An 18752-nucleotide genomic window follows, 5' to 3' on the forward strand; every position below is an offset into this window, starting at 1 on the left:
TGATTCCATTGTAGAAGGCTGGAGAGGATTTTACGGTTAGAAAATAATGTCTTCAACTTAGCTATAGTAGAATGAAGGATCAACTAAATAATTTTGCCTTTCATATTTGGTGTTTGATTTAGGGGCACTTCTTCAACCTTGGTGTTCATGACTTACAATCGAAAGCATTCGACCAAATTTTGAATTTTTCGCGAGTTTTAAAATTTCGTTCACATGTTTAATTTTGGCGGGATGCTTAGATGTAATAAACATTATTTATTAAGTTAAATAGGGCTAGTTAATAAATTCAATGTTAATGAATGTTAACTCTAAACTGTAGTACTTCTCTTCTCAACTTAACTGTAAAATTTTCCTGATGAAGTACAAGATCATTTAAAAAAATATTAGAGAAGCAGAGGCTTAAACGTTATCATAAAGAAAAAGTGACCGTGGTGAATACCTAAGTTCATATTGCTTAATTTTTTCCAACACATCTGGGAAAGCTACAGTGCTTAAATGTGTCGAAATTTCAATTAAAAGTAAAGAAATAACGTACATGAGACTACCTCATTACAGACTCGAAGAGGTTATGTTATTCAAGGAATTATTTATTTGATAATCACTGGGAATCACCTTTCTACTCATGTTACTTTATTAATTTGTTTATATACATACTGATAACACACTTGCATTATCATTTCTACTAATTGTGGCCTGATAAGAACTTCGAAAGAAAATCTTTCGGTTTTGGTTCTACAGTATCTTTGAAGTAACTCATGAAGGTACCTTTTTGTTTCCAAAAGTTGACTGTCTCTTTCAGTTCCATTTGTCCCTGTAATACTCAAATCATTACTGTTGGAAATCAATCAACATTCCGATTACATACCTTAACAACCAACATGTCGATAACACGAATATCTTGCAGGTGGTCATTCTTGCGGAATTCTTCACGCAGTTTTTGTTTCAGGCTGTCTACAGATTTCGGAATATCATACTGTTTGACTAGAAATCGAAAGTTAGTGAAATTGAGGTTATGTGAAAAAAACCTAACCAATGTAAGGAAGTTGTCTGTACCATGCTTTATATAAATTAAGGACCCTTTGTCTTGCTTCGTGACGGTCTGTAGATAAAATTGGTCTAACTTGCTTGGTACCAGCTCTTATTGCGTGCGATGACATAATGCCTATGTTCTACGTTGAACTGTTGACAGTTGACAGGTGATCCACAAGTCTAAATAAAGATCTGGAATAAATTTGAAATGCAACCCAAAATACACCATTATCTTTACTTTCCAGATTCTTGTTTTGAATTCTTTAAAATATAGAACATCGCAATCCGTACTTTAAATTTTGACAGAAAGTTCAAAATTTGTAAATTCCTGTCACATGTGTAGGAGAGATGAAAAATTTTAAACAAAAAGCACATTTTTTTTTTGATGTGTGTGAGGGCGTTACATTATTTCTTTACCAGTTATCCACATGATCAAACGTCAGATTTTAATATAACATAAATTATAAACTCACTTTTAAGTCGTCAGTGTTGATAGCTGATTAATTACATTTATAGCCTGGTCAGGAGGGCTGGTGTCGAAGTGAGTCGGTCATAACAACAATTATGCACCCTGTAAAATGCAATTGGGGATGTGAGCCATCGATTCCTAAAGTCGATGTGGCGAATTTGCTAATCGGGTATTACTTTTTAAATAGTGAGTCCGTGTTATTTTGACTTATTATCAGTCATCAAGGTTGGTACTACTTTATCAAGAATATGACTGCTTTAATTAACAATTATTTCATCAATCAATGAGCTCTGTCCTAATGGTTGGAATCACACATGGTCCATACTGTCCGGTACAGAGTGTACAATGAGCACTAAGGGAAAACCGCACGAAGTGCTCACTCTCATACCGTCGTAGGGTATAGTACGGAGTCTACAAGGGGCGAAGGGGAAGGCCGCGCGACGCACCCAGCTCCTGCTACTATCCCAGGTCTAGTACCAAAGGGTGCAGTGACACCAAGGGAATAACCGCACGAGGTGTCCACTTTGATACTAGTCCTTTGACCACAGACATCAGGATTGATGTCCGCACCGTACCCGCAACAACAGGCACATACCCGCAACAACAGGTATTTCTTCGCCCGCAACAACAGGCATAAACCCGCAACAACAGGTCTCTTCGCCCGCAACAACAGGCATAAAGGTATCACAGGAAGGCGGACAGCCTAATCAAATTAGCTCGACATGTCAAGGCTCATTTCATCACTTTTACTATTTCAATATCTCTCAGGAATATGTTAACATTATTTGACAACTGACTCGGTACCACTTATCAATAATCATGTCAAATGCAACAATAACAACAAGGAACGGACTCACCAAATTACAGTAGATAATCCAATTAGCTTTTACAACAATTAACAATGCAGATTACACCTTAGTGAAATCTCACTCACATCACCCCTAAGACCGATAACTCAGTGATACACTCACCTCAACACTTTTCTTTATTATAATAATATAACAAGAATAATAGTCACTTATTCGCTGAATGTAGTCTACACCCGATCGCGTCCGGCTTAAAACTGAAAACTATTCCTTCGGACCTTTTTGGTAAACATCCCGATAAAACACAGGGCCACCCATCTGGGCCAAGTCACTCATCAGGGTTCGCTAATGGACCAGTCAAGTGGTTATCGCCCTAAATAGCAGATTCGCTATGCAAGTGTAACGTCGCCGGACCACCCGCACCCCTGCATGGCAGGCCATTAGTAGGCGTGTGAAAGGACATAGGCCAGTTCCCAGTTTCTGGGAAATATATATTTTTACGAGCCCCAAATTAGCATGAAACTCTTAACTGCATGCTTTTACACCCCAAATATAAAAAATATGCAGAGAAACACATGTTAAGTACAAACCTATCTTACACATTTATTCAAAAAAAAAAAAAATTATTACAAATGTTTTAATTTTGTCAGCATAGATAATAATTTGTCATTGTGACAGATTCACAGATCATTGCGACATTATTTAAAAAGAAAATGCCTAAAATAGCTTTACTGCAACAAAAAATTGCAATAAAAAAATGTTTTTTGCAGTTTCGAAAAGACAGGCCCGATCTTTGTTTCGAAGAAGTAACTATTAGAGTCTCGAACATATTTTCTCTAATGTAAAAATACGCTGTAAAATATTTTTTAATTTTTTTTCTCATAGGTGGGAACATCAACTGTGGCGAAAATTTTATCAACAGAGGACCAAAATTTAAAAACATCACTATCTGACAAGCGAAAACCAACGGATTTATTTACAAATTATATGTTTCGGAAAAACCTGCAACGACAAATTTGGCAACTTAATGAAAAAAACGAATATTTCACTGTAGATACTGTTTTGGCATATTCTAGGGAACAGTTTGAATTTAAATAGGGGCGAACCACATTATACAAAATTCTTAAGTCAACGGGTTATAAACACAGGGAAGTAAATGGTCGCAAAATTCTATGTGAACAAAAATATGTCGTTGCAGCCAAAATTACTTCTTTGAGAACATATTTACAGTTTTTAAATTCTTGTGAAAATTTGACTTTCGTGTATTTGGATGAAACATGGATCTATCAATATGGTTCGTCGATTCGTCGCTGGGTACACGATACTGATCTAAAAAGCAATCCTACCAAAATTAAAAGTGAAGAATCAAGGTTTACTCTTCTCTACTCGAGTTGTTCAGCGGGGTTCTTGGATGCTTGTAACAATTTTTTAAATTCAAAAAATAACGATAGAGACTATCATAAAACGATGGACGGGACAATTTTTCAAAATTGGGTGGTTAATCAGCTCATTCCTGCTTTGGCAAAGTTGAACCAAAAATGTGTGGCGGTTTTAGACAATGCACCGCTTCATTCGGTTCAGTTGGATAAACCACCCACTTTTTCTAGTAAAAAATGTGAAATGCAGGAATGGCTCTTTAAACATATAGTGTTGAATTTGACAAAAAATTTTCGAAGAAACAGTTGTAGGTTAATTAAACTCTTCAGAAACAGTAGAAAAAAAAGATATTTGGTAGACGAGACACAAAGAGAAAGTGGCCATGAAGTTCTTAGATTACCTCCGTACCATTGTCAATATAGTCTAATTGAAATGGCGTGGGGATTTTGTAAGAACTATTACAACAAGCATATAAATTCTCAACCTTTATTAAAAAATAGAGTGGAGAATTTATGGCTTGAGGCGCTTTCTAAATGTACTCAAAGCATGTGGCAAAATTTTTGTAAACATTGTGGAAAACTTATTTTGGCAGATTGGGAAAAAATATGGGAAATCTTTCGTATGATTCTATACCTCCTTTCATTATTTCGCTAGGTGAATCTGATTCAGAATTTGAATTTGAAAATGACGGTGATGACTGATGATACAGATTTTCATAGCGAAATAATGGAAATGGAGTGAATTGTAGCTTGTCGGGGGGTGATATTTTTACGCATTTTTCGTTCTAAATTTACCAAGGTAATATGTGAAAAACTACCTGACGTACAACAAAATAAGTATAATTTTAGTTAGATCATTCACGTTATTACTTTGCACCAAATTTTAAGCATTTTAATTTTTTTTGTAACTCTTCATGGACCTGGAGAAGGCGTATAGTAACCTTCTTATTAATAAGCGTTTGGAAGTACTTAGTAAAAGCAAATAAAGAGCATTTACGTAAGCATTAGTGATAGCTATATAGATAAATCATTCAATTTAAGACCGGAAAAATGTTTCAGAAGAGCTAAACCCATCAAAACACTAGACCAAGGTTGTTGTCTTTTACCAACCCTTTTAGTAATCTTATAAAAGTGAAAAAAGAAGTTGGAAGATATAGAAATAGGCTGTTCACAAAGGTCGAAATTTCCATTTCTAAGCAGAACGAACTAATGATTGAGAATTAAAGATGAGATGCTAAATGTGGCATGCGACAATAGTCGTATGTAAAACCCCCATTCATATAAAAACAATGTTTAAGTGAAATTTTAGTGTTTGTTCCTTACATATGAAATAAACATTTACAAAAAGCCGAATAACTGTTTTAAATAGAGTAAAGTTTTATGCTTTCTAAAAAATGGATACCGTTAACTTGGTCATTGCTACTGAAAACTGAAAGTATCCGCAACAATGTTTATATTTCTGGCATATTTTTTAACCTTTAATTTAATAAAACATAACCTAACGAAAAAAGTTCAGGGAATTTTTATTCTTCTGCATCGAATACCAACAAACTCACTAGATTTTCATGGCCAACCCTACTATGTAAAGATCGTGAACGGATAATAGGTATGCCGTTAATTTATGGTGAATGCCAAAAGAAAGCCTTTTTGGCAGCCCGTGTTAATTCACAACGTTTTCCTGAAAGAAGAGTGCCTGGATATACAATTTTTAAAAGGGTCGAAAGTTTCTTGAAACAGAACTAGTCATCTACGAAAAAAAACCGAGGACGAATAGAAAATAAAAAGTAGATATTTTTCAATGGTCTTGAAGAAATAGAACTTAAAGTAAAATTCGAAAGCTTAACAGCTACCATTAGCACTCCTCAGTTCATATGGTTCAGAGTTTAGAGGTAGCAGAATTTCAAATACTTCTCAACGACCACCTACATTAAATATGAGAAATCGCAAGATGGAACAAACGTAATTTTCTACTACCAATAGGAGGTTTTGTTGTGTACCATCATTATATGAGAGGTCATTCTTGGGGAAAAAGACAGTCCATCTCCATGGACATGCATGCTGGTCTTCTACTTAATCTTACATGAATCCACATTTTTTGAGCAAACCAATTTTTGTGAGTACCTATATGTAAAATACACTATAGAGTTTTCCTGTAGCATTTTATTTGATGTTGTAAAATATTTATGTACAATTATTGGAACATTAAAAAATAACGTCGTTCTTCGACACTGGAGTATTTTACTAGCTAAAAGTGCATCAGCTATCACATTTTAATTACCTATTTTTTATTCCATTATTTACAGATCTGGTTCAAACGATTTATTATCAAGACCCATCGTTGCTCGTTCCTTCATTGGTGTTTCTGTCGTTTTCACATCACCACGAGCCCATGACTGAACTTCACCAGACGCAAAGACCCCATAAAATACGCAACCAAACAAGTAGACACCACTAGCTATATAAAAAATTATTTGCCATTCTTGGGCAGTCTAAAATAAATCAGTCATTAGAAAACCAAAAAAAAAAAAAAAATCAAGTCCTACCGGAGTCGTGACGATATATCCAGTGATAATGGGACTCACAATTCCAGGTAGTGTTCCTACAGTGTTACCCAGCCCCATTAAAACACTCGCGTGTTGAGGAGCTACATCCAGATAATTAACACTACAAAATCATTCAAAATTAATTAAAACAACTACTTTTCTGTTTTTGGTAGTACCTAAATCCGGACCATGCAAATCCACCTAACCCCACAGCCAAAGTCAAGCAAATAATGGTACCTACAGGTGATAACCAAAACGCTGCAGCCATCATAAAAACAGTCTGCGCAATGAAAGCCCCACAGTTGAACACTTTTCTGACTTGCGTCGTCGTCATAATCCCCTTTTCTTGCAACCAATCAGCAAAATGTCCAGAAATTTGAATTATAATAGACATAGCTAAGTACGGCAAAGCCGACATGAACCCAGTTTTACCCAGATTGAAGTTGAGTATTTCCTTCATGAACTTCGGAAGCTGGGTCAACAGAGTATAGAAGCCCCAGTTTTCGCTAAAATGGGACACAACGATAGCCCACACAGGCATAGATTTAAGAATGTCTTTCCACGGGTGTCGAATTCTTTGATTGGTGTCAGTGTGTCCCAAAGACTCTTTTATGTAGTTAAGCTCCGCTTTGGAAATTTTCGGATCTTCAGCTGGTGATTCCGCCACCACTATACACCAAACAGCGCACCAAACCAGTCCAAGAACCCCAAAGAAGTAGAAAATGCTGGGCCATCCTAAGGCTTTAGCTAGGTAGGCACAAACCGGCATTGATACAACGGTACCAACGTAACTTCCGGAGAATGCTAAAGTGGCCAATCGCGTTCGTTCAAGAGGGGGTGCCCATCTAGCCCACACTGCGTGAATGCAGGGGTAGGTCACCCCTTCGAAAATTCCTTCTATTATGCGTACTGCTAGTAAGAGATACACGCTGGTTTTGGCGAGCCATGGTGTTATCAGTGTTAAAGCTGCAGTGACGGCTATTCCTCCCCCAAAGACTTTTTTGCCCCCGATTCTTGCACTCAGCCAACCCCCAAATAGCTGAGTTGTAATGTAACCGTAGAAGAAGGAACTAAGGATGTAGCCTTGGATTGTGGAGTCCCATTCAAATTCTGGTCCCTGGAAGAGTTTTTTGAAGTACAGTTAGTTTGGGGCTTGGGGTGCAACTTACGTAAATAACAGTACCATTGTCTAAAGTCACGGTTCTGTTTTCTGTCATGGCTACAATGGCTATGCTGAGGTTCACCCGAAGGGCGTAAACGTTGAAGAAGCCGAAGAAGGCTAAAGTTGCCACTACGTATCTTCGTTTTTTCCAGAACATCCATCTTGGGTAGACTTCAGTGCTGAAAACAAGCAATAAATTATTAATTATTAAACATTTGGAAACTATAATCAAGGAAATTTTGTAAATTACGCAGCAATTTTTCGAAACTATTTTAATTAAGCGTAATGTTGGTATGTTTTCTGAAGTAATATAATGTAGCGGAAACAGCTGCCAGTTAACTATTTGTTTGGTTGTTGTATTAAATACTCATTTGCTAAGGAGTAATACGACGTTATTATGTGTCACACTTTGTTTCCACACACAGGTACATATATTAACAGTTTCCTTTATTAAATATGTTATTTTCAATATGGATTCATATCCAATGACTATCTTAGTTAACAAGGTGCAAAAACAGTGTAAAGTTAGACCAAACAACCTCATTAAAAATAATGACCTTTTGTTAAAAATGTGTAGTGCTCTTTTTAGAATAACAACCAAGATTAATGAGCTACTGCGGAGTGATTTTACATGTGAATGTAGACGTGATTGATCATATTAAAATGTCATCAAAAACAATAGACACTGAATGAAATTATTATTTAACTAAATTGTCAGCACCAGATAATTACAGATAATTACTCTCAGAGGCACGTGTGTTTATAAAGTGTTTACTAAAATTACAACATTTTTAAATTATCTGTAAATAAAATTTTATAATTTGAATGTATCATTTTATATCTATTATCAACTGCGTCCAGAAAAAAGTAATAAAGACAAATTCAGTAATTGGAAAAATTAAAAGCAAACTAATGGTCTGCGCATTTTAGTCAGCATAGTTTAGTTTCAAATAGGTTAGATCAGAGTAATATACATTTCTGTTTTGATGACGGTTGGCATTAATATTAGTTTACGAATTATGTTAAACAAATTTAAACCTTTCATCTCTATAATATCTAAACTTGATATTTTGTATCAAAAGATAAGTGTTACATGAAATGGTGAACTTAAATGCATACACAATGTCTTTAGGTAGCAGAATTGAGGATAATAAAGCTTAACTTTCGTGACACACTTGTCTAATTTATATGTTGTTGATAAATGATTTCACAAAAATTGACTTAAGAGAATAGGCAGAACCAGAATAGACGACAGACAGACAGACAGACAGACAGACAGACAGACAGACAGACAGACGGACAGACATACAGACAACTTTACTTTTCTCTTTGTCTACGAAAAAAAGAAGATAAAATATTATAAATAACACAATTATTATTTATATATTTTTTGGAATTTAGTAGACCATGTAGTATGTCATTACTGATTACTACATGACCAACTGTTATGTACTGTTTAAAAAATAGCGAAAATTTTCCAAAAAAAAAACCTAATAACTTTTTTTAAACATTTTAAATTCAAAAGTCAAAATTGCATTATAATTCTGTCTAAATAATAGAGTAATTAGAAAAATTTGGAAAATCACAAACGGCATCAAAAACTGCAAATATTAATAATAATTACCTATGTTCAAAAATGGTTAAGTACCTAATTTATTTATTCGAATTTACAAAATTTGGTTATGGGAATCTTATTCTTTTTCGTGTGTAAAGCTAAGGAAGTTTTGTAATAGAGTCCATCAGATGAATGTTTTTTTTAAGAACCCTAGTCCTTTTATAGTCCGAAAAAATATTCTCCCGTTTCCGTCTGTCTGTCTATCTGTCTGTCTATCCGTTGTGTGTCGATTTTTATCAGACAGATAAATTTCCGAAATTAATTGTTGACCAATTGTTGTGAAATTTTATATGTGTGTTAGGGTTAGGAATATCGTACAGATGGTAAAACACTAACTAAACTTTGTCTAATTATTATCACCACTAACAATGTGACCATGTCATATCAAAATTATACATCATAAATGTTATTTAAATTTTATAAATTAACATACTCCTACGTATAGTTTATAAATTCGTATTGACTTTTTGCCTTAGGCATCCAGATTTTTAGAGAAAGAAATAAAATTAAAATTGTTTAACAACATTTTACAATTTAACTTTGAAACTGAAGGCGAATGCTCCCAACTCTTCCAAATGTTTTAAGGTTATAGTAAGCATGTTAAATTATTAAAAAAAAAAAATGTGTAGGCTTAGCCTCCAAAAATCGATGCTGTCATCTTAAAATTTTGTCGAATAAATCCGATCTAAAATGTGCAATACCGATATTATGAATCTATACTTGGGTTTTATCAGTGGATTTATATCTTTTAGAATTACTTATATAGGGTGATTTAAAGAAAATAATGAACCTATAAGCATAATGTTAAAAATAAGACTGATTTAATAAATCACAAATAATGTAACGTAATATTTTGTACGTTTTCAAGGAGATCTACTTAGCACATTTTAGGTGAAGATGAATTTTTAGTTAGTGTTTGAAATGAAGAGATTGAAGTGAAGACCTACTTTTTCATATTCTAGAAAATATGGATGACTTTCGATATACCTATGAAGTATTTCCGTTGCAACGATTTTGTGAAAATTATTTTAAAAAGTACTACTGATATAAACAAAGGCCATTTGGAACACTTTCCTAGTCAATGAAGATTTTGAGTTTTTGTTTTTTTTTAATGGGATTTCAATTTTTTTGGAGAGATTATTGTTTTTTCAGAAGAGTAACATAAAATACATAAAATACATTACAAACTTTTTCAGAAAATTGGTTTATTGCCATATTTATTTCTATAGTTAAAATTATTTTGCCATTACAGAAAAACAATCGTATCAATTCTAGTATATTTAAATACATAATAATTGTATAACTAATACGAAATTTGTAAGTTTATACATTTCATATTAGTGTATTGTGCATAAAATCAACTGTTTTTAATTAAATTTCTGTTTAATTATTTATTAAATAAATGTACAGATAGGAGTATTAATTAAATAAAACAAATAAACAAATAACAAAATAAAACATATACAGGGTGAGTCACTGAGTGAGGGGTCTTCGATATCTATTTTTTAAACAGAGTACCCTACATAAACACGTTATTCCACGTTTCCTCAATTTTTTTAGCAATGCAAGAGTTAACAAAAAAGTCGCAATAATAATGTTATGTTTTAGATTTGGGTTTCAATATTTTATGGAAAGATAAACAGAGGTACCGACTTTGTTGTGGTATAGTAGTTAAATTTTAGTATACAGAGTGCTGACAAAAATTCTAAACGGTTAGGTACAATTGTCAAATTTCTATATCAGTTGTTTCAAATAAACATTTTGTGTTTTATTATTGTATCGTACTCTGATTGTGTTCTTTTTCTTTCAATGTTGATGTGTCTCTCAAAAAAGAAAAACATTGGAATAACTATCAACTTAAAATATAGATAATATTTACCAAAGAAAAAACAGAACAAGATGCGCCAATAAAAAAAAGAGCCTGTTCTATTAAAAACAAAAAAAAAATATAAAATAAAAATAATAATGTTTTTATAAACACTCTGTATATTGAGATTCCATTTCCTTTACACTACAACAAAATATTGTCACAGATATTTAAAAATAACCCTATAGGTGTAGTGATTTTTATGTGAAAATACAAAAATAAACTGTGATTCTAAAGTCAATTAAAAAAGATAAATAAAATAATAGATTAAAAAATTCAGGCGTTTTATCCTTAATACTACAATTCAATTTAAACTGAAAAATTATCAACAAAGTGTTTAAATTTTTTCACATTAAAAAAATTACTTAGATTTACGAAAAAATTATGATTCTGATAATGCTATTATACTAATTAATCATTACAGCATTAAATATTTAGTATAAGTTTCCATCTTTTGTGAGAAGTGTCGGAAAAATAAGTGGGAATTTTGGAAAACTAGAACTACTTATGTATGATTTCTTATAAAAATTATAGAGTAAATAGAGAATTGGTTTTTACATAATTTTCTGAAATGCCTACATTGAAAAGAAATTTTTTATTATTATTTTTTTTTATTATTGTTAAGAACAGTGTCCAACGGGTAAAAAAGATCCAATTACAGAACACAATACGCAGTTGTAACTGCCCATTCACAATGGACATAAGACATAAGAACGAGCGCATAACATAATTTACGTTTTTGGTTTGTGTCTAGCTTATGCTTATCTACGTTCACAGTGGACAGAGTGAACTCTGTAAAAGTTGTTAAACGGCGCAAGCGCAGAACGGAATAACTCCCGGCTAAACATAGAAACGGCTAACTTCAAACTGAGTCAATCAAAATATCTAACCTACAATTTCATAAGAAATTCGAAGTTGACAACTCGCAGTACTAAACAGACTCGCAGTGTGAAGCTTTGATTATAATTTATATAATATAATCAAAGGTGTGAAGTGCCAAGTGCCAACTGTCAAAGGGAATTCAATAGCAGCATTCAAAAGTCCCTAGGTTTTAACATAATTTTGACATAATTCGTGCACAAAGTTGAACTTATTTCAACTTTGTGTACGCACACAAGGATTACATAAAACGTTCATAAGCATAAGAATTACGTTCGTCCACTGTGAACAGGGGTATACGTTTTCCATTGTTTCAACTTTATGTATTTATGTAAGCTTTATGTACTTGTTATGCCTTATGTCCATTGTGAATGGGCAGTAAGAGAATTTGAAACATTAAATTTGGAATTTACATGTGTTATGTCATAATTTATAACATCCGTTGACATGATTAAGAGTACAAATAAAATATCTAGATGATTTTCTATATCCATATAGTTTGAAAGCATCTTCACAAGAGGAGAATTAGCTGCACCTACCGTTCGTCTGGTGAGCAAATAAAAGGTGTTTTTTGCGCACGTTAGTTTTGTTGACCTTCAGAGAGATATTTTGCAAGATAGTCGGACAATCTTGGGTTCCTCTGAGAATTTTAAACAATAATATCACTGAAAGCTCTAAACGCCTTTTCAATAAAGAAGACATCTCATATTACACATTTTGTGGCAGTATGTCTTTTTACAAATTTTGATATTTTTGTACAACAGAAAAAAATCTAGAAAACAACAACGAAACATAAATTCAAAAAGAATGTAACAAAGTGGCTAAAAAACATTTCGAAAGATAATTCATTGTAAAAATACTTTAGTGTTTTAAATCGGTAATATCGTAGCTATTTACGCTACAAGGGGAGTAAAAGGACTTTTAACGGCAAATGTGAAGTTTATACACAACCAGGTGTTTGCCATTAGTAACTATAGGAGTGTCATAACGACCCGTTGTCTTCGCATAACGTAGGTGAGGAATTTCTTCCGGATATCTTTAAAGATATCTTAAAGTTAATTTAAAAAAAAAAAAAATGAAAAAGATTTTTATTTGTAATGGAATATTAGCCTTACTGATCTCACTGATTTAACTATATTAATATTTGCAAAGAGAAAATCGTCAACTACAGTCCGTTTTTTTTGGGTTTGTATTGAGAATTAATTCAACCCAAACAAATTATAGAATTATACTGAATTTTTATCCAGTCACGTTCATTTTCACTGAAAAACCTTTACTTTCACGATTTTCTAACAATTTGTTGCTAAGTGCACTTTCAATTATTTTAAATAAATTTAGGCTATATTAAAGCCATTCAATAATGTCAACTCGTTCTTGTTTATAGCAGAGTTTATGACTAATTAATTAATATGCACGCCTACTGATTATCAACTAAAACGCAAATATATTTTTTTCTTTTATCTGTACATGTAACTTTTTCTGCAAAATTTATCATTTGAGTTAAATTTTTCAAATTTATTTCCAAAATGTTGCGTGTTTTTTAATTTCTATTTATTACCTATTGTGTTACAATAGCATATTTTTTACAACGCCCAATAAAAATAGCGTCTTTATTGGAAAAGTTACTGACAACGTAATAACGTAGGCAATTTAACCAGTATTGGTTGTTTAACAGTCTTTTATTTCTATATTATTCGAAAATATACTACATTAAGTTGTGAATAGTGAATAGTTTAAAATATTTATAATTTTGATTTGTCATTGTTTATCTCAAGAAATATTTAAATTCAGCTGTTTGTCAACTTTAATGAATTAAAAACATTCATAGAAATAAAAAACAAACTTATCGGCTAAAGATGAAATCTAACCAATAGGCACTCCAGATATTTCAGTGGGGGCCATAAGGGCAATTATTGTTAGCAAATATTTACTATTAACATATATAATATGCCCTAATCTACATTTCCTACTTATCTGTCAACGTGTAGGCATCAGGATGCCGATCTTTTATCGCAAAATAAATAAAAACAGCTGGTTGCGTAAATTCTGTGTGTTTAATCAATCAATTATTTTAATTAAAAAAAACAGCGATAACAATTTAATTATTATATTTATTTTAAAAACAATTTACGTATACCTAATTTGATAACAATACCTCATATCCTGTGTTCGTGACAGATCTCAGAACTCCGGGTCCATTAATAAAATTGCCTCAAATTTGATAACAATGTAAACAACAAAATTGTTAATCAATTTTAATTTCCTTTTAAACAAATCACAAGGTAAAAACGATAAGTTGCACCCATATCTGGCACCTCATAAAATAGTTAACATTCTTTTCCTAGTAACATTTTTAGCATCACTTTCTCTTTCGTTACGATGACAGAAAATGTGATTCTTTTAAAATTATCGCAACTCTTTGTTTCCAACTGTTCTTTTAGCTTCTTCCTACCTTTCGTCTACTGCTACCTCCGTACCATATGACTGCACTTTTTCATTTGTGAGTGCCATATTGAAGACAACACTTCCACACTCACACTGAACCTGCAGAACCGCACTAGCTGTGAAATGTTAGTGGAACCAACAGGTAGTGGTAAATTGTGTCCTCGATTTCCATTCACCTTTACAACGCTCGCGATATCAGTTCTTTCAGTAATCGCTAAAATTCTGTTAATAATAGTAATAATTGGAAGGAAAAAATTCAAAGAATGTTATCATGGTTAAATGAGTCGAAGGTATCGGAACGATGAAAATTTTATTAAATAAACTGCTGGCTTTTATATAAGTATGTAATATGTACCTACTACCATGTTCAATGAGTGCAGTTTCGTCAAACAAGACATAATGTTAGATATTGGAAATTCTTATGTTGCTAGTTTTTAAATCGTAAAACTAAATTTGGTAATGATTCGTGTGTTATATTGATTCCCTGGAATGAGTCGATTATCGTTTGGGTAATCTAGAATTTTTAGATAATCAAACTAACATGACGTTTGAATTTCACTGTATGCAATACATATTATAAATCTAAATTTGAAACTAGACAGCTTTGTGCGCATACGCAAATTTTTTGGAGTAAAAAATAAAAGTAAAATCCGAAAGCTCAACAGGTTATGGGGCCAGGGTATTGGTCAAATACTAAAGTCGTAAAAATTAAAACTCGAAAAGGAAAAAGTACTTAATAATGATATAAGAAAAAAATGAATGGCACTGACGGAAGAAAATAATAAAAAAAATACTGCAAAATGCAGGCTATAAAATTTCCTTCCGTACCAACAATTTTTACATAAATTAATAAACAATAGTAAAGACAAGTCACCTAAGAAATCGAATTCTGGAGTTTACATGCTAAGTTGTAGTGACTGCCCCTTAGTATACATCGGACAAACAGGGAGAAAATTTGAGGAAAGGATAAAAGAACATAAATCAGCATATGTCAATAAAAAATCAAATTCTACGTACGCGAACCACCTTATCCAAGAACAGCATCATTTCAACGACGAATTCAAAATTTTACACATAGAAAATAAAAGCGCAAAATTAAACGCGTTAGAATGTCTGGAAATAAATAGGTACAATAGATTTAATACACTAATTCCAGCCAAATCGAAATAAACAATTCTCCCTTACTTAACATAAATTTGTAAACACTATTGTTAAATCAGGTATAAATTCAGGAATAGCTCTGTAAAAACCCCAGTTTATCTTCTGCCTGAAGACGGTACTGTGTACCGAAACACGTGTAGCAGTGATTACGAATATATTATTTAAACTCTGAAAGTTTTTTCATTATTATTAAAATTGATGGCAGTCGTAATAGAATTTATGTGATGTAAGAATCTTAGTTTATTGTCAAACAAAGCACCCAAAAAAACTTTCTACAACCAAATCATCAAAGAGAGATTGTCTTAATTGTTGGAATTTTTCATTCAAGCAACTTAGCAAGTCATCTTTAGGCGCTGTCATATGAGAGTTTAATGCCGAAGACTGATTTTCCACATGTTCATCAAACCTATTACGCAGTGATAAAACCTCAGTATTTAAAGACTCAATACACAAGCTTGTCCTTCCTGGAGAATTTACATTTACACAGGATATTATGTGCAAGTAACTGAATTATAATGACAGGAACGATGTATAACAGACAAAGAAATAACCGTATAAATATTTTTTTAAATGTTTATTGATAACAGACTCGTTGTCAGTAAACTTTAACCACGTTATTAAAAATGTTCAAGATAATTTTACATTACCCTTCTTCAAAGTCACTGTTGGTTTATAATATGTAACTCAACAACCAAGTTTCAATAATCTTCCAATTTTAGGACTAGAACCTCACGGAACACAACGAAACGCATGCACTCACCACCACTTCACATATGCAATTAATATAATAGTATGCTAATCATAAACCATTGATTTTGGGTCTAAAAATTGTTCTGAATCAAACAGATTTTCTTTTCGTTATTAGAATAATACGTCTCAAAAATTGGATGTGTCTAATAATTTTTATTAAAATCTAACATTTTTTTGTTAAGAATTCATTTAAATATAATTCATTTTAATAATTCTAAAATTGATTGATTTTGTAGTTAAAAATGAAATACTACCGAGCAGGCCCATATGGTAGTTATACTACCGTCTTTTACTACCTAAAAATTTAAAATGATTTTATACCTCTTAAATTTTCATTAATGATTTACCATGTTTACGATAACCTTAAAACATTCGGTCTTGTATTTTCAAAGTTAAATTGTAATATGTTTTTTTTCCAAAATTCTGGATGTCTGTGATAAAAAAATTCAGGGCATTTCACAAATCACACTATTAAAGATTTTGATGTGACGTCATCTCATTATTGGTGGGAATAATGAGACAAATTTTGATTAGCCTTTTACCATCTGTATGATAATCTTAACACGCATATAAAATTTGACAACAATTAATTAGTCCAGCAGTTTCGGAGATTATCTACGTAATAAAAACCGACATAAACGGCAAACAGCAGATAGACGAAAATGGGGGACTAATTTTTTCATACTCTAGGGGTCATGAAACGTCGAAAATACATAAAAGTAGCTGGTCGGTAGATGTTCATATTGATAGGACAATGGTGTACGAGTTTGAAATGTGTTTGGTTCTTTTAAGCTGAAACTCACTTTTACGATCACACTATGAACAAGTAATTTTTTCAGACGAAGCCTGGTTCTATCTTTCTCACTATTTTAATAAATAAATAAGCATTTGGTCAAATAAAAATTCTCAGGAATGTATCGAACGTTCTTTACATCCCCAAAAAATTCGTGTCTGGATTGCAGTTTTAAAAAGGTAAATTGTTGGACCTACATTTTTCAACGGGACAAATAAATGTCGACGGGTTTGGCTATTTCCACCAGGACATTGCAACGGCATATAAATCGCAAGAAACGATGAGATTATTGCATGAATTCTATGATAATCGACTGATTGATTTCCCTGCACGGTCTCCTGACTTGACTAATTTATTTTTCCGCACCTCAAAAATAGTGTATAAAAATCGTTTTCATACAGGTGAAAAAGTTACTGAAGCTGAAGATTATTTTGCACATTTGCTATAAAATACTTGTGATTTGCAATAAAAAATGTATTGGTTTTTTGGTCTTCCACGTGAGTTATCGAAATCATTGACATTAATTTACATATACTCAAAATATTGTTATGTTGATCGGTGATTAAAAAATCGGCGTGGGTAAAACTCAACAATTTATTTCTTAGTAACTCAAATTTACACGACTAATTACACAGCGATTATGTACAAAATACTTCCGCCGCCGCTTGACTGGATGCTCAACATTCACTGAACTCGACTCGTCGGCTGAATAATTTCGTTCCCGAAAGTGGCCTGTATTTAAACCCATACTTCCTGCTAGAGGTTCCATGATCGAGGTCTTTCTGGAATACCCATCGTAACTTCCGTTTCCAGGCTTTTCCTCAGCGAACGCCGCTCGGCCGCCGTCACCGACAATGAGTCACTCATCATCGCCGTACATACTACAAAACCCATAGGCGTCGTATTGGGGCGGCGTATGGGTTTACTTCGTAAGAATATACACGCGACATCTCTCATACAAGACTGATAGGACTCGTCAGCTCTGGCAACAAAAAAAATCCAAAGCATGCTTTACAACTTTTTTTCGGTCATATATATATACCTAGTATACAATAACGTACACATGTAATTATTTCCGACTGTAAATTTATTGTACGATTCATATAGACATTTTTAGTGCCTGGAATTTTATTTATGTATTTTTCATTAATAAATTGTAAATAATTCTCAACCTTAGTTTCTAGAACTTTATTTTAACTTACTGGGCTTATAAAAAACAAAATTTGCTAAATTAAATACATATTATAATTCTTCGAAAAAGCTGGATTTCTGCATTGTACTCCGGGCGAGGAAAGTTCTGTCTACATAACTTTAGACCAATTTTTCAATTTTGTAATTTCGCACATTATCAATTTTTTGAAGTTTAATTTTTCACTATTTCACTTACAATTTTTCAAGTTTTTGGTTTTTCAGTTTAATTATTTTACAATTTTTCGTTTTTAAAGCTATCCTATTTTTCATTTTTACATTTTTCATTTATCCGAATTTGATTGTTTCGATTTTCTAATTTTTTGATTTCTAACATACATACGTGTATTTCAAAATTTCAATTTCTAATTATTCAAGTTTTTGATTTTTGAATTTCGTAATTTTGGAATTTTCCAATTTTCCAATTTAATTTTTTTCTATTTTACAGTTACCTGATTTTTCAAGTTCTGTCTACATTACATTATACTAGTTTCTCAATTTTGTAATTTTGCACATTTTCAATTTTTTGAATTTTAATTTTTCAAAATTTTACTTACAATTGTTCAAGTTTTTAGTTTTTCAGTTTAATTATTTTACAATTTTACGTTTTTAAAGCTATCCGATTTTCCAATTTTTCATTTTTCAATGATGCGAATTTGATTGTTTAGA

General features: G+C 32.3%; 2 protein-coding genes across 2 annotated transcripts; both read right to left on the minus strand.

Moving 5' to 3' along the window:
• Positions 1 to 608: 608 nt before the first annotated feature.
• On the minus strand, positions 609 to 1207 carry LOC135130262 (NADH dehydrogenase [ubiquinone] 1 alpha subcomplex subunit 6). The gene is made up of 3 exons (XM_064057617.1): positions 1031 to 1207; positions 866 to 981; positions 609 to 811 (listed from the first exon to the last, which is right to left on the minus strand). Exons 1-3 carry the CDS (start codon positions 1155 to 1157, stop codon positions 683 to 685), a joined length of 372 nt encoding a protein of 123 aa, XP_063913687.1. The 5' UTR covers positions 1158 to 1207; the 3' UTR covers positions 609 to 682.
• Positions 1208 to 5835: 4628 nt separating this feature from the next.
• LOC135130057 (sialin) lies at positions 5836 to 14337 on the minus strand. The gene is made up of 5 exons (XM_064057371.1): positions 14199 to 14337; positions 7393 to 7564; positions 6400 to 7340; positions 6224 to 6344; positions 5836 to 6169 (listed from the first exon to the last, which is right to left on the minus strand). The coding sequence occupies exons 1-5, from the start codon at positions 14255 to 14257 to the stop codon at positions 5978 to 5980; spliced, it is 1485 nt and encodes a 494-aa protein (XP_063913441.1). The 5' UTR covers positions 14258 to 14337; the 3' UTR covers positions 5836 to 5977.
• Positions 14338 to 18752: the final 4415 nt, after the last annotated feature.

This window comes from Zophobas morio, unplaced genomic scaffold, assembly GCF_036711695.1.
Source record: "Zophobas morio isolate AGI-343-1 ecotype UQ-CSIRO unplaced genomic scaffold, CSIRO_AGI_Zmor_V1 ptg000017l, whole genome shotgun sequence".
NCBI classification, from domain to species: domain Eukaryota; kingdom Metazoa; phylum Arthropoda; class Insecta; order Coleoptera; family Tenebrionidae; genus Zophobas; species Zophobas morio.

Coding starts and splice junctions, on each gene's coding strand:
- LOC135130262 (XM_064057617.1), bottom strand. CDS start 1,157: ATGTCATCGCACGCAATAAGAGCTGGTACCAAGCAAGTTAGACCAATT. Junction 982..1,030: donor CAGACAACTTCCTTACATTG/GTTAGGTTTTTT, acceptor TTCGATTTCTAG/TCAAACAGTATGATATTCCG. Junction 812..865: donor TCGACATGTTGGTTGTTAAG/GTATGTAATCGG, acceptor TGAGTATTACAG/GGACAAATGGAACTGAAAGA.
- LOC135130057 (XM_064057371.1), bottom strand. CDS start 14,257: ATGGCACTCACAAATGAAAAAGTGCAGTCATATGGTACGGAGGTAGCA. Junction 7,341..7,392: donor ACAATGGTACTGTTATTTAC/GTAAGTTGCACC, acceptor AAACTCTTCCAG/GGACCAGAATTTGAATGGGA. Junction 6,345..6,399: donor TTTGCATGGTCCGGATTTAG/GTACTACCAAAA, acceptor ATGATTTTGTAG/TGTTAATTATCTGGATGTAG.